General features: G+C 37.1%; 2 protein-coding genes across 4 annotated transcripts in view; both read left to right on the forward strand.

The window, feature by feature from the left end:
* Window positions 1-8,414, forward strand: part of LOC122094408 (abnormal spindle-like microcephaly-associated protein homolog) — a 13,222-nt gene extending 4,808 nt beyond the window's left edge. The window contains exons 8-21 of one of the 3 annotated variants that reach the window (XM_042665199.1): window positions 987-1,109; window positions 1,268-1,384; window positions 1,477-1,584; window positions 1,668-1,797; window positions 2,801-2,947; window positions 3,786-3,953; window positions 4,044-4,201; window positions 4,289-4,639; window positions 4,814-4,991; window positions 5,094-5,335; window positions 6,623-6,812; window positions 7,434-7,659; window positions 7,749-7,904; window positions 8,096-8,414. In XM_042665199.1, the coding sequence (XP_042521133.1) occupies window positions 987-1,109; window positions 1,268-1,384; window positions 1,477-1,584; window positions 1,668-1,797; window positions 2,801-2,947; window positions 3,786-3,953; window positions 4,044-4,201; window positions 4,289-4,639; window positions 4,814-4,991; window positions 5,094-5,335; window positions 6,623-6,812; window positions 7,434-7,659; window positions 7,749-7,904; window positions 8,096-8,183 (2,382 nt within the window). In that variant the 3' untranslated portion in view covers window positions 8,184-8,414. The remainder of the gene's footprint in view (window positions 1-986; window positions 1,110-1,267; window positions 1,385-1,476; window positions 1,585-1,667; window positions 1,798-2,800; window positions 2,948-3,785; window positions 3,954-4,043; window positions 4,202-4,288; window positions 4,640-4,813; window positions 4,992-5,093; window positions 5,336-6,622; window positions 6,813-7,433; window positions 7,660-7,748; window positions 7,905-8,095) is intronic. The other 2 variants (XM_042665201.1, XM_042665200.1) reach the window with 2 other exon arrangements.
* Window positions 8,415-11,231: 2,817 nt separating this feature from the next.
* Window positions 11,232-14,013, forward strand: LOC122093371 (CRS2-associated factor 2, mitochondrial-like). The gene is made up of 5 exons (XM_042663703.1): window positions 11,232-11,841; window positions 12,644-12,771; window positions 12,867-13,092; window positions 13,291-13,418; window positions 13,539-14,013. The coding sequence occupies exons 1-5, from the start codon at window positions 11,313-11,315 to the stop codon at window positions 13,632-13,634; spliced, it is 1,107 nt and encodes a 368-aa protein (XP_042519637.1). The 5' UTR covers window positions 11,232-11,312; the 3' UTR covers window positions 13,635-14,013.
* Window positions 14,014-14,628: the final 615 nt, after the last annotated feature.

Genomic DNA, 14,628 nt, shown 5'->3' on the forward strand with positions numbered 1-14,628 from the left:
CCTTCCCTACTTAAAAGTTAAAAACTTAGATTTCTCTCTCTCTCTCTCTCCCTCCCTCCCTTCGTCCCTCTCAAATTACAAATTTTTATAATAATTTGTTTTAGTATATCCTCTTAACAATGTGTGCTCCATTTACTGAGGAAAATATAACAACTATTTTTTTTGGGTGAATTAATAATTCATTACCAAAAGAATAGAAAAATATAACAACTAATTAGTGCATGGGAACAGATTCATCACCATTTATGGGGAACAGTCCCATCTGTTAGTTTATCAGCTTGGAATAATTTCATTCCCCACATCCCACGCTTTTTAAAGAGAGTTTGTTATTGCATTAATTCTTTAAACAATTTTCAATAATCTTCCAAAATTAGTCATTATAGATTTACTACTGCTACATTAAATTATCCCTACTCTTTCCCTCTTTTAATGCATTAAACGTGTTAACAGTAGTATGGCCAGTCAGGCATGTGAGAGAATTTTGAAGCATATGATATTGTAATGGAGAAATAGCCTCCCTGCAAAGCAGGGGTAAGGCTGCGTACATTATGACCCTCCTCAGACCTCGCAGTGGCGGGAGCCTTGTGCACTGGGTATGCTCCTTTTTTATATTGTAATGGAAAAAAAAATTGGGACCTAGAAAATGCCAAATCCAACACTTTTGTGGGACAAAGGAAGTTGAGAATTCTGTCCTATGATTGCAAATTTAGAAATTTTCTTTGTGGGGTTGAAATTCCTTTTTGTATAGGTATACAGATGCACTAATTAGTTTGTTGATAAGGAGGAAGTCACTAAGCAAGCAATAAACAACTTGAGGATATAGAAGTTTTTTGTTATTAGAACTCTTTGCCGCTGCTTCTTTTCATTATAATTTCTATTCTAGTTTATATTCTGGAATTGTTCATATGTGTTGAATTTTGTTTAGTTGGTCCAGTTAGTGAGTATTTGCTTATGGCGATAAATGTATTTTACCATGACCATTGCAGGTCATTTGTCAAAAGTATGATGTCAAAGTTGACGGTTTTGAATCTTTGGTTGATGGTAAAGCCATTTGGTGCTTAATTGATTACTACTTCCATAAAGAACTCCATCGTTCTTTTTTTCATAAGGTGAAACTGGAATGTCTTTCGTTTGATCTGTTTCTCGCATATATAACATTCTTTTCGTTTGATCTGTTTCTCGCATATATAACATTCTTACTCTATTCACCCTAAAAAAACCTTCTTACTCTTGGTTTCTAATTTCCAGTTGTGCCATTTGTTAACAGGGGATTCAAAATGTCAATTACGAAGAGTCTATTTTGTCATCAATTGATAAGACGGATGCAATGCATAACTTTATTTTATCGCAGAGGCTAACATCAATCTCGGGAAACTTTCCCGAGGTAAGGCCTCAAGAAGTTACCAGTCTATGAATTTATGATTCCATAATTAAATACTTGATGTGGTGTTATATGTCCTATTTGATTATATACAGGTGTTGCAAACGAGTGACATTCTTGAAAACAATGGTCTCTGTACTGAACGTAGTGTGATAGTTTTGTTGGTATTCCTTTCATCTCAACTGATTGGCAAAAAAAGCATGGTAATTTTGAAGTTTTGTGATAAGCGATGTTTTGAGGTTTTGAGGTGAGGAAATTGCTCTTAAGACATTTTTTTCCTTTTTAGGATATGTTGAATCTTCATAAACTCCTGGGATGCAATTGTCAATCTACACACAAGAAGCATTTAAGTCTTGAGAAGTGTTTCTTGAATTCTGAAAAGTTAGTGAAAGAAAAAGGATCAGATGAGGACAGAGGTTAAGATTTTCCCTTTGTTTACTTTTCCAGTAACTTTATTTTAGATTTTTAACAAATGTATGCCATTCAGCTAAAGTGCGTTTCTTAACTCTCTCTCTCTCTCTCTCTCTCTCTCTCTCTCTCTCTCTCTCTCTCTCTCTCTCTTTGCGGTAAAATGTGCCTTTCTTAAATTAATGAACAATTGAATTGATGTAGATGTCTGACTGTTGTAGTCTTATGTGGTTTATATTTTATCAGCATAGTGATTCAAGTACTTTGATTATCTTGACCTTTGTCATAGAGAAGGTTGTAAAATTTCCTTTAGTATCTTGTTTTCACCTACCACTACATTTTATAGAATTAGAAAAATCTAAATCCCCAGAATGGGTTGTATTTTAAACAAAAGTAGAGGTTTTATGTGAGAGAATTAAACTAGATTGGATGAAGTCTTGCTGATGGAGTGCTGAGTGATTTACGCAAGCACTGTAGTGAAATAGTATAAGATGGCTTTAAGACTAACAATGCTTTATTGCTCGAAATTTGGTGAAAATGAAATACTACATTAACACAATGCATGTAAATGGAAAGGATAGTATCATAAATGAATGCTTTTATGGGAACTTAGGGGTACCACCGAGTGGGCTTAGATTATGGAAAGTCAAATGAGATGTTAATGGATGTGGTATACAGGATTGGAGCATTGGGAAAGGATTAGTCACCAACTAAATAGTAGTAGAGGTAACTTTTTCATTATTTTGTATGCATTTCATGACATATGCAGGTTACACTCCCTGATTTCAAATTCAATCCTAGCAATCTGCAAGACCTGACTTTTTGGGAACCCTGGCTCCAAAACTGTAGATTAATATAGCGATTATAATTTTACTGGGTACTTGTTCAACGGTTTCTATTTAGAAAATTTTGATAGTGATGTGTGATTTTGCTATGTTGAGGATTTATTTGCCCTAAACTATATTGAGGTTATTGCAATAGTCTAATTCTTCCATGTGTTTGTCAAAGCAGATTCTATGAAAACTTTCAGAGCCATCCAGGCTTGGTGGGAAGATATGGCTAACCGAAACAACAGCTGTGTACATAAACTAGCTGCCTCTTCTGTAGAGTGTCATGTGGATGATGTGGCTAACAAACAGAGCTCTGAGATTCAAAGAGGTAATCTATGTAAAATGTCTCTGTTTTCTGGAGTTTTTCGAAAGTGAGTCGATGTGCTAACGTACTTTATGTTTGTTTTTGCACTTCTTTGTATCTGAAACCATGTTCTAGGTCACCAGGTCCTATTGGAACTTGTCTTGGAATCTTTGATTGCAATGGTTTTTTGAATGTTTTTGGTACAGCAGTCTGATTGCTTAGGTCACTGGCTGCCAGCATGAAAGACATTTCAAAATCCAGTTTCATTTTCCTTTTTTCCTTGTCTTTTGCCCCGGTTTTTATGTGTTGGGCTGGTGGCTGGAACTTAGGACCATTGATCTCCATGCCTGAACCATACTTTTTCTTTCCCCCACTCAGCAACACTGGTGAATTATGTAAATATTCCTCTAATTGATCTTACTAGGGAACCTTTGTTTCCCAGCTTTGCTTTAAATTCATTCAAAATCTCAATGACATGTTTGTTGGTTTATTGGATTGGCTGACTCCAAACTATGGATATTCAGTGAACCACATCTGTTCTTTGCTATTTATATTTTGAAACGTGTTCCTTGATTCCGTCCAAATTGGCCTGATCAAAAATTAGTTTCCCTTCTCTTTTTCCCCTTTTTCCTTCTTTCTCTTCATATTTTAGCCTCTTCTAACAACTGCTCTCTCATAATTTTTCTCTTTTGATGTCTGATCTACTTTTGTGAGGAAAAACGAAGGCTTCTAGTAATGCTTCATAGAATTAGGGTTCCATTTTCCACTCTTTTTCTTAAAAAGGAAACCTGTATTAGCATGCAAGAAATTTTTGCAATTGACATTCTTCTCCTATTGAGTTGGACTATATGAATTGTCCCAGAAAGGGCTGCGAAAGTCATGCAGTCTTGGTTCAGAGGAGCGATTGATCGCCACAAGTTTTTGAAAACAAAGTCTGCAGCTTCCTTGCTGCAAACTGGTATTCGGGCTTGGCTAGTGGTGAAGCAGATGGGAACCTTCAAGTCCTCCATCATTGAACAGCAGCCTTTTGGTATATGACAAGTTGTAATTATTCCAAAACTTGTTTCTCTGCTTATTATTTAGATTTTCATGTACATGATTCTTTGAGTTTCCTGGACAGGATGGCAGGAACATTCGCTTATGTTTCAGAGGTATTTTAAGTTTTTAGTTGACAGATATAGCTTTATCAGGTTGAGAAAGGCCGCGTTGCTTATTCAGCAAGCAGCAAGGACTTGGATCAAGCGAAGACATCAGAGTAAAAACATGGTCAGTTTTGAGGTTATAGCTCTTCCACTCTCACTGTTGCGATTGGTCATAAGTCCTGTATGAACAAGGTCTGAATTTAATAACATGGTTCAATGACAGACTAAGCTGATAGGTGGCAAATTGGTAGTTAAGGACCTCCAAATTAGTTCAGAGGGTAATATTCAGGTGCCTTGGAGAGCACTTACCGTGCATACCTCTTTCTTCAATCAATGCATTGCCGCAACCAAAATTCAGAGTCGTTGGCGTGGTTGGTTCATGAGGAAAAGATTTTTGTGTCAGAGGAGAGCAACAGTTGAGATCCAGAGTATGATTCGGTATCTAAATTGTCGGGCAGTGTTTCAACAATGTAAACTTGCAATGAGGTCGGCAATCATAATTCAGTCCCATATTCGTGGATGGGTTGCTCGGCGAGAAGTTAATAAAGTGAGGCATCAGATTGTTCTGATCCAAGTGAGTTTTCTTTATTTTCTGCTTTCTTCTTTGTTGAATGAACTTCCGAGGCAGTAGTCTTTATATACTCTGTGCTTAATTTTTTGAGAGAGAATTCTTCCCTGAAAGAACATGATTAACAGTGATGAAAGAGGTTCATATATTTGGTGGTATTGTTTGCTGCAACAAATCCAGAGTCATTGGCGTGGTTGGTTGGTGAGGAGATATTTTCTAAATCAAAAGAATGCTATAATAAAGATCCAGAATTGCCTCCAATGCCTAAAGTGCTTGAAGAATTTTCAGAAATACAGGCATGCAGCCATTGAAATTCAACGGTTTGTCAGAGGGCAGGTTGATCGGAGGAGGCTTGTAGGTTTGTGAGGAATTTTCTTTTTCAATTCGATGCTAATTTATTACTTTGAATGGGTCCTGTTTGCTTGGATGGTTGTGGTACTCTAAAGCTGATTTAATGCAGGTGCTTCTTGTCATCACTTGATCATGCATCCCTCTTGCATGGATGAGATCTCAAGAGACACCATCCTTAGCCCTGAATTGAAAATTTTATTGGATTCAGTTCTGAAATTGCAAAGGTGGTGGAAGCGAGTTCTACAGATGAAATCCAGAACAAGGGCAGCAATTCTTATTCAGTCACATGTTCGTCGGTGGATTGCTAAACAAGTAGCGAGAAGGGAGTGGCATCGTGTTGTTGTGATCCAAGTATGGCTTCCAGATAAGTTATTTTAAGATATGCTGTTTTTTGAGATATTGGATCAATATTACAATCTGTATTATGTTTTGACTATCCTTAGATTTGTCTGAATACAAGAAATTTTATTGTGGGTGCTTTCTAGTGCCAAAAATAATAGAACCCTGACAAATGCGTTTAGGTAATTTAAAATTAAATTGCATAATCAATAACATTTGAAAATAATGAAACTACTGCTGTTTAATAAATATAATTGTTAATCATAGGTATTATTTATTCAGCTGGAGCTTTCCATGCATGCTGTGAAAAGAGTTCTGCATTATGCTAATGGTTTTGGATGTTCTCTCTCTCCTTGGCATTCTTTGGTGAAGTTTGGTTGAATTAAAGCTAACTTCATGTAATTTTGAAGTTTGAACCTAGACAGAGATGGGATGTACCAAATTTCTTCCAGTTGGATTGTTTCATCCTTTTGCCACTTTGTTTCATACACATAAAAGAGATTTCTTTGTAGTTAAATACTCAACTTTCCATATCTTCCCTCTTACTATTATGGGTATGTTGCTAGAGATTTCCTAACTTCACAAGGGCATCAATTGTCAGATATAGTGAACTGAAAATTATAGTGTATAAGATGTGATAACTGACGAGCACTGAAGTAATAGAACCTAGAGTAATAAACTAAACAACCAATTAGATTATGGAACATTGTGATTTGAGAAGGCTGTGTAATCAACTTCGTGATACTTGAAATGCATGTGGTACATTCAAGAAGTGCACTCATGTGAGTAAGATATTTAACTAGCAGCTACTAACATTTAACTCATTGGGTAGAGTCTTGCTCAATTTGCTCTTGTTATGGTACTGATTTAAAGGAATAAAACAGTACCAAACAGGATCATTACCATTCATGTATATTTGTACTTAACCTATGAACCAGATATTTAAGACCAGCCTATTTGAACTTCATGACAGTGAAGCTGCAACTTGTATTTCTGTCGGATATAATACTTGCTTGTTTCAATGGACTGGTCAACTTGGAACCACAAATTGTTACTCATTATGCTTCTGTTCATAGGTAGCTTAATGTACTTCCATGTCTCAGTCATGAATAAATGTTGTAAAATAAAAATAAGATCTTGCTTTCTGTGGCCCTCCAACTTAATATCCTTATTTTTTCCAGTTGGAAAAATAAAATATAATCATTGAATGGTTTGTATGGTTTACAGACTTTGTTGTTACTTGAAGTTCATATTTTTCCTCTCAAAATTTGCTTGGCTTAACCCCTTTAAGTTTGGCAGTCATATTGGAAGGGGTACCTTGCACGGAAAGAATCGAAAGAGCAGTTACAGGATTTGCGGATCAGAGTGCAGAATTCTGCATCAAATGTAGATGATAGCTTGCGTCTTATAAATAGACTTGTAGCTGCACTTTCAGAACTATTGAACATGAGAAGTGTCAGCAGCATTCTTCATACTTGTGCAACTCTTGGTAATATCTCCCTCTTGGTAATGAAGTTTTTTTTTAGAGAAGGGGAATTGTTTCAGTTATGCAGGCAGAACCCATAAATATTTCTGTTTACAACAGAACAATAATGGAATTTAAATTTCAATTTTTATTCTTACTCACTTAAGAAATAGAATTGTAATAATTATATGATAGAATCTCACACATTTTATTTTCTACTTCCCATTTGGTTATCTTTATTTCTATGGGCTATTTTATTTATCAGCTGACCTTGGCAAAACAACAAATAAAATTTGAGTCCATAAGCCTTTTTATTGACTCCATGTTTTCTTAACAGAACTACAATTGAATGTTGCCTTATATGACTTGTCATGATGTTTCTAAACATTCTACTGATTACTTATATTTTTAGTTTCTTTCAAATTTATATTTTCTTTATGAACCGTCGACAAAATTACTACACAGTTTTGAAAATATATGGATTTCTTGTTGGTTTATTTATGATGTCTTACGCTTCCGATAGAATGTGTAAATTTTCAACACTCATTTTAAGAAGTAATAACTGCAGTGTGTTCTTCTTGTTGTGCTTAATCTACATATACAATTATGTTTTTAGTGCCTCCACCCCATTTTTTTTGGGTGCAGATGTGGCTACGAAACATTCTCAGAAATGTTGTGAGAAGCTTGTGTCTGCTGGTGCAATCGGCACACTATTGAAGCTGATTCGCTCAGTCAGCCGTAGTGTCCCTGATCAAGAGATTCTAAAGTATGCGCTTTCAACACTCAGAAACCTTGCCCATTACCCACATTTGGCTGACGTGCTAACTGATAGGCATGGATCTGTGGAAACAATCCTCTGGGAGTTGCTGAGGTTAGTTCATCTGTTATGTTTTGGTCACATACCATATAATTTTCATTCATTAATTATTGCCCCTTTTGTCACTTCAATTTTTTCTGTAGGAACAAGGAGGAAGGATATTTCATTGCCTCTGAGATTTTAAAGAAATTGTTCTCAACACAGAAAGGCCTTGATGCTGTACACAGACTCCCTGCTCTCTTAAAGAGACTATATAGCCTTGCTGAGGATCTCAAGAGGAAAGCAAGTAATGAGAAGAGGTCAGTCAATGGAGAAGTATTCTGTTTTTCCTTTTGTTCATTTCATCATGCTATTCATTTTCTTTTGATTGTTGGAAATCCTCTGATTATGTGTGAAATCTGAGTATAGTTAATGCCATTTGGCCAGAAAAAAAATAAGTACTTCCTCTTGTTTATGCATTCAATTGATGAAAACTCTATTACTGATGTAGGACTGCTCGCCCTCTGGCTTTAAGAGAGAGCACTGAGCGAAGGTTGAGAGAGGCTGAAGAGCTCTTGAAATTGATTGTACCTGGTTAAGAAAGCTTAACCATTCCATTCTATTTGAAATCCTTTTTTTTTGGTTGAATATCTATTAAAATCCTTTTTTTTTTTTTTTAATCCGGAAAATGATACATCTGCATCACGACACGGGAAATTTGTGGTCTAATGTGCAGAAAATCTTTGTCTAGGTTCTGAGAACTGAAAGGGTAACCAGCCTTAAGTTTGTACAAGTGAGTATGTAGCCTAGTACAGTACAGATTGAAACCACATGCCTTGCCTATGTAGACTAGTACTTTCCATTATTACCAAAAAATGTAACTAGGCAAGGGATGTAACTAGGGTTGTTGGATCCGGCTCCTCTCCTTAGTGCCCATTGCCTAGGTCTTGCCCATAGCTATCTAAACGAGCACCATGTGGCAAGGCAATGATCCAATGATTCTTAACGCCTTGTTCTTGGAAGCCTTTGTCAGCACCTTGATTTTTGTGCCTTTTTCAAACCGCTGGATCATCTCACCATGCGGTGCTCACCCAGTTAACTATGGGCTATTTGGGCAATGGGTGCTAAGAAGAGCCAAATCCAGGTTTGCTTCCTTAAATATCCAATATAGGCAAGGGATGTAACTAGGGTTGCTTTCTTTTTGTAATAACGGAGCGTTAGTTTTGATGTACACCATCCTTAAATATCGTATGTTGGAATTTTTTTTTTTTTCCTTTTTAATGGCGCAAAATAAGTATAAGCAGTCCGAAGGTGTAGCTCAGTTGGCACTTGATCATATGCCTCTAGGGTCACTGCCACAAGGTTCAATAGTTTTCATGGTTACATATCATTTTTGGTTCATGTGTGTTGCATGGTCTTTCCTGGTATTAAGAAAAAGAAATGGAGAGATTCACTGGTCCGTGGTGCAGCTAAAGGGTTTTGTGAGTGTCAATATAATAGACCACTTTGTTGGTATCATTCCAAATTGTATCAAGCTCCTTTCCAAGGATTTGGGCGTTCAACTTGGATATACATCCTAACACTTGGAGGATGTGTGGAAGTTGGCCCAACCATAGGATGGTTATGAGGTAAATGGTTGGTATTGGAGAGAATTTTTCTTATTTACTCGTCTCCTTTATTTATGTATGTGTGAAATATTGTCATTCACAATCTTTTGATCAAAATTACCTTAAAAGTACTAGTCACTACTCTATAAGACTATAACCACCATATTTATGAATGTTTAAACCTGAATACCCAAGTAAATGAGGTAATTAATGCTGAAGGTGTTTGGAATTAGGATATGTTGGGTGTAATTGATTCTCAACATATTAGAGATAATATTTTAGTTTGCAATGTCAAATAATCAACCAGAGAGGACCAATTGAAGTGGATGCCATCTCCAGATGGTAGGTTCTCTACTAAGTCTGCTTGGAGTGTGGTTCGTACTCATTTTAATACGGTATTGTATTCTAAATGGTTGTGGAATCGCTCTCTTCCATCTAAGATTGGTTTTTTCTCTTGGCAAATTTTCAATGGTAACATCCCAACAGATGACTTACTAATGAATATTGGTATCCCTTTAGTTTCCAAGTGTCTTTGTTGAAGGAGCCCTTGGAGAGAAAGTCCACTCATTGCCTGATGTTGGGTGGGATGGTAACAAAGGTTTTGTATTATTTTGGAAGATTATTCGATGTGGATTCCAACCCATGACATTAAGAGTAGAATTTTATTTTGGCAATCCAAGGTTGGACTTCAGGGTGCTTGTGACTTGATAAAAGGTTTATTACCATTACTAATAGTATGGGAGTTGTGGCGAGAAATGAACAACTGAAGGCATGGGGAGGGTGCTCACACATCTGGATTGATCATTGAAAGACTGAAAAGATGGGTGCATGAGATGCCTCTTCCATCTAAGTTTTGTAAGTTTCCATCTATGAGAGAGAATATTATTTTGCAGGTCTTCAATATTAATCCTCCCATGTTGAGATAAAGAGCTCAAATTCCTACGTTCTGGCTTCCCCCTGCGACATCAGTCAAATTAAATGTAGATGGTGTAAGCAAAGGAAATCTTGGTATTAGTGGAGGATGAGGACTCATCATAAATAAGGATGGCACGGTTCTTGCAGCTTTCTCTAGTTTCTATGGTATTTGTTCTAATTCTGTGGATGAGTTGTGTGTTTTGAGAGATGGTTTAAGGTTATGTATGGATATGAGTTTCTCAGATTTTTCTATTAGCTCCGATTCTACTTTGATTGTGAACTCAGTATCAAATAGGTTCTGTGATCTATGGAGTTGTTGGTATTGGTTTCAGATGTTGACTCTATGTGACACTCTTCGAGCTCGAATCTCTTTTTCTTTTTTAAAGAGTAATAGAGCAGCAGATTGGTTGGCGAACTTGGCATGTGCTTCAACTACAAATTCAATTTTTCTTGGTGCCCGAACTCTTCCTAGAGACCTTAGCCAAATCATTAGTGAAGATAAAGTTGGGTGGCCGATATTTTGAATGTAATTTTTGTTCCTTTGGGTTTTTGGTTGTGCTTTAAGAGTGCGAGTGCTTCTGGTTGGGTTGGGGTAAGGCAGGTTATGTCCCCCCTTGTATTCTCTTTCTATTTTATTAATAATATCTTAGGGGCTCCCCCGAGTCCCAGATAATATTCGGGGTAACAAAAAAAAAAAAAAAAAACCCTCACACTCTCGCAATCTTGGATTCAAAATAATTTTCATATGTTATTTATGTGACGGGGTGGAGTGATTATTCTCTGCAGTGAGTGCAGTGATGCAATGAGCATCGAATGGCTGAGAGCATTTGGGCACGTGCACCGAGGTATTCTCAGCCATCCGATGCTCAGTGCATCACTGCACTTAGTGTAGATGATGTTTTTGCGACGGATGTGGCGTTGCAAAAATCTTTTATTTCACTCTTAGCTATTTTTGCTCATTTTTTAGGCTGTCACTGATTTGCTTTCTCAAAATGGATTTTGGGTCTAGAATGTACTTTGAAGCAAGAATCAATAGATTACAAAATGCGTTCTAGACTCAAAATATATTCCAAAAATGCATAACAAACACAGCCTTAACTAAGCTGACTTTCAAGTCTTTCAATTTCAAGCAAACAGTGCCCAAGAACAAACTTGCCTTCTGAAACTTGTGCATATGCACTTCACCTGCGACTTACACTGCAGCAGATGCTGAAGCTCTTTTCATGGCGTTTTTCAGCTTCTGGCTCCCAGTTCTCAAACCTAAACCTCTCATCTCCTCTATCAGTTCCTAGTTCTTTGTTACTCTTCAACTTTCGTTCTATAAACCATTCTTCAACTCCAACTGACGACGACATCTATGACCCTCCCTTCTCCCCTTCTCCCAAAACTGTAACTTCAAAGCCAAAGAGTCCTTCGAGAACACTAGATTCTGTTAACGATCATAAGTTTCCTATTCAATCTGACCTTCCCTTTGATTTCAGATACTCATACTCTGAAAGTGATCCGTCGATCCAACCGATAGGGTTTCGAGAACCCCCTAGGTTCTCTCCTTTTGGTCCTGGGCGTCTTGAACGCAAATGGAACGGGACTTCTGCTCCGGTGGAACTACCAGTAGATCAAGAGAAAGTTTTGGAAGAGCGAAATGCGGTGCTTGGGGATCCCCTTACCGAAGAAGAAATCGAAGATCTTGTAGAGCGGTATCGGCACAACGATTGTGCCCGACAGATCAATTTAGGTGATTCCTTTTGGCTTACTCCGTTACTGTTTGTTTGAAGAAATAAATTAGAAATCCAAAATTTTGCGTTTTATGCTTTTGATTTTAAAATCACTTCTTAATTTTGATGTGGAACTCAAATTAGAGATTTTTTTATTGTTAATGTCTGGAAATAGTTGTTGGTGTTCTATATATTTATCTCTCTACCTCTTCGATGGAGATGTTATCGTGATCGTCGTTGCCTGCCTTAGAGCGGTATTTTCATCTCCTAATACATTTCTTGCAGTAAAATGTGATCAGAATGGAACCAGATAACTCTAGCGTTTTGGTTTCAACTTTCAATATGCTGAGTAGATTTCTGGCATAAATGTTTATCTTAAGTTGCTGCTGCATGATATTTTATGATTGCTCATGAAGGACATAGTTTTCTTAATTAGCCATCCAAACAATGAGTTCAGAGTCCATGTCTACTCTCTGTACCATTTGATCTATTTGCAAACATTGAAAATTGCAGAAATGGTTATTTTGATTACTTCCCAGTTCCCAGTGGTTCACAGAGAATGAGTTGAAACATTTCAGCTGCATTTAATTGAACTTGTTCCAAGTTATGCGACTGCTAGTGCTAGCTGCCAGTTTTCCTAGTGGATCAACACATATGGTGATGTACTAGGTCCAGGAATAATTATTTGATAAAATATGTACAATCATTTTCTATTTGAACAATGTTTGTGAATCCAGCAACAGGTTGAACTTGGTTGCAGTAATCCTTGTTCTGTTTTTCTTTAATGATAACTGAATCATTTATGTCATGGTTTGGTGGTAGGGAAGGGGGGAATTACACACAACATGTTGGATGACATCCACAACCATTGGAAGAGAGCTGAAGCAGTAAGGATCAAGTGTTTGGGAGTGCCTACTCTTGACATGGATAATGTTTGCTTTCACTTTGAGGTTGAATCATGACTATTAAATCCTTCTTCTATATTGCTATTCTCTCGTGGTTTTTTGAGAATGCTATTGTTGATTGTTGTGTAGATTTTCTGTAGGATAAAACTGGAGGGAAGATCATCTACCGGAACATAAATATCCTCCTTTTATTCCGTGGTCGTAATTATGATCCCAATAACAGGCCTGTTATCCCTTTGATGCTGTGGAAGCCATTGGCTCCAATCTATCCAAGACTTGTGAAAAATGTGGCTGATGGCTTGACATTTGAGGAAACTAAAGAAATGAGAAACAAAGGATTGAATTCTCCCCCCTTGATAAAACTCAGTAAGTGGGTTGGAGTGTCTGATTGATTAATTGAATAATGGCTTTTGTTGATTCTCTCTCTCTCTCTCTCTCTCTCTCTCTCTCTCTCCTTCATAACCCCAAGCGTGCATGTGTGTGTGTGTGTGTATAGCTTGATACCATAATCTGTGTCAGAAAAGATGGATTGTTATTTTATTTTCTCATTTTTGGGTCATGCAGCAAGAAACGGAGTATATGTGAACGTAGTACCAAGAGTAAGAGAGGCCTTTAAGACTGAAGAGGTTGTCAGGTTAGATTGCACCTATGTAGATACAAGTGACTGCAAGAAGATTGGTGTGAAGCTAAGGGTAAGGCAAATCCATATGTTCCGATTGTCATACTTCCATCTACTCATTTTTAAGTTTTAGTAAGAGATCATTGATCCCAGACTTTAATTGGTGACTAATCTATGAATCCTATAAATTCAGGATTTGGTGGCTTGTGTTCCCATCTTGTTCAAGAATGGGCAAATAGTGCTTTGGAGAGGTAAAAAGGACGATGACACAGAGTTTGTCAGTCAGTGACACAAACTTATACTGCGACACAGAAAGAGTGTCATTGGAATCATGTTTGAAGCTCAGCTGCATCCAAGTTTGTTCACACAGTATGTTAGGATTTGTGTGCATCAAAGGTTCAGCTGTCCAAGAAAAGTAGTAGTCAAGTAACCAACATTTCCAGGTCCCTCTCTCGGGCAGGCTTGCAGTATCTTGTACCCTGTGATGTAGTCTCTAGCATCCTAGAAATGCTCCTCGTGTGTGGATGTTTGAAGCTACTTGTGCTGCATTTTTTGTTGCGAATTGCCATTGTAGGCTATTTGGATTTTGATACACATTCGTGATTCCTTGGATTGTTTCTTATTTATGAATTGTCACTTGTTTGGCATAAAATAGCTCACTTCTGATCCTTCAGGCTAGCCTCCTTGGATCGGTAAAATTCTAACACACACAGCGGCTGAGGTTGTTTATCCTTTCCCTGTATGTCCTTTGTCCTATCAGGTACTGTAATCTTAGTAAATGGTTTCAGGCAAAGTTGCATCTGATCTGGGATTTTACAGTTTTAATTATCTGTATGCTTGTTTCATTTTTGGGATTGCACCTATTCATCATCATCACAGTTTTTCAATACATCAAACTGAATTATGCTAGAATGTGCCCTGCTCCTTCAATTTTTTTCTACTAATTTGCCTACATTTAAAGCCAAGGAATACTGACGATGTCTCCCTTCCACAATAGTCAATATGCTTTTATTCATCTAGATAGGAAAAATGCAAAAGAAAGGAACACTATGGCTCCATTTGGTGAAATTGAGGGGAAGAAAAGTGAATTGGTTATTAAATTTCACCTGCCATCTAAAATGTAAAACACAAATTACATCTAAACAATATCATGACTATGTCTGGTAAAAAAAATTTAAGTACGTTTTGTTTCTTTTTTAGGTATGAAAATTTTCACTTCCCTTCTCTTCCCCTTCTGTTTCACTTGCAACCAAACAGAGCCATGTCTTTCAATGGGGTTCTGG

The sequence above is a fragment of the Macadamia integrifolia genome, chromosome 11 (assembly GCF_013358625.1).
Source record: "Macadamia integrifolia cultivar HAES 741 chromosome 11, SCU_Mint_v3, whole genome shotgun sequence".
Taxonomy (NCBI): domain Eukaryota; kingdom Viridiplantae; phylum Streptophyta; class Magnoliopsida; order Proteales; family Proteaceae; genus Macadamia; species Macadamia integrifolia.

Coding starts and splice junctions, on each gene's coding strand:
- LOC122093371 (XM_042663703.1), top strand. CDS start 11,313: ATGCTGAAGCTCTTTTCATGGCGTTTTTCAGCTTCTGGCTCCCAGTTC. Junction 12,772..12,866: donor ATGTTTGCTTTCACTTTGAG/GTTGAATCATGA, acceptor GATTTTCTGTAG/GATAAAACTGGAGGGAAGAT. Junction 13,419..13,538: donor AGATTGGTGTGAAGCTAAGG/GTAAGGCAAATC, acceptor CTATAAATTCAG/GATTTGGTGGCTTGTGTTCC.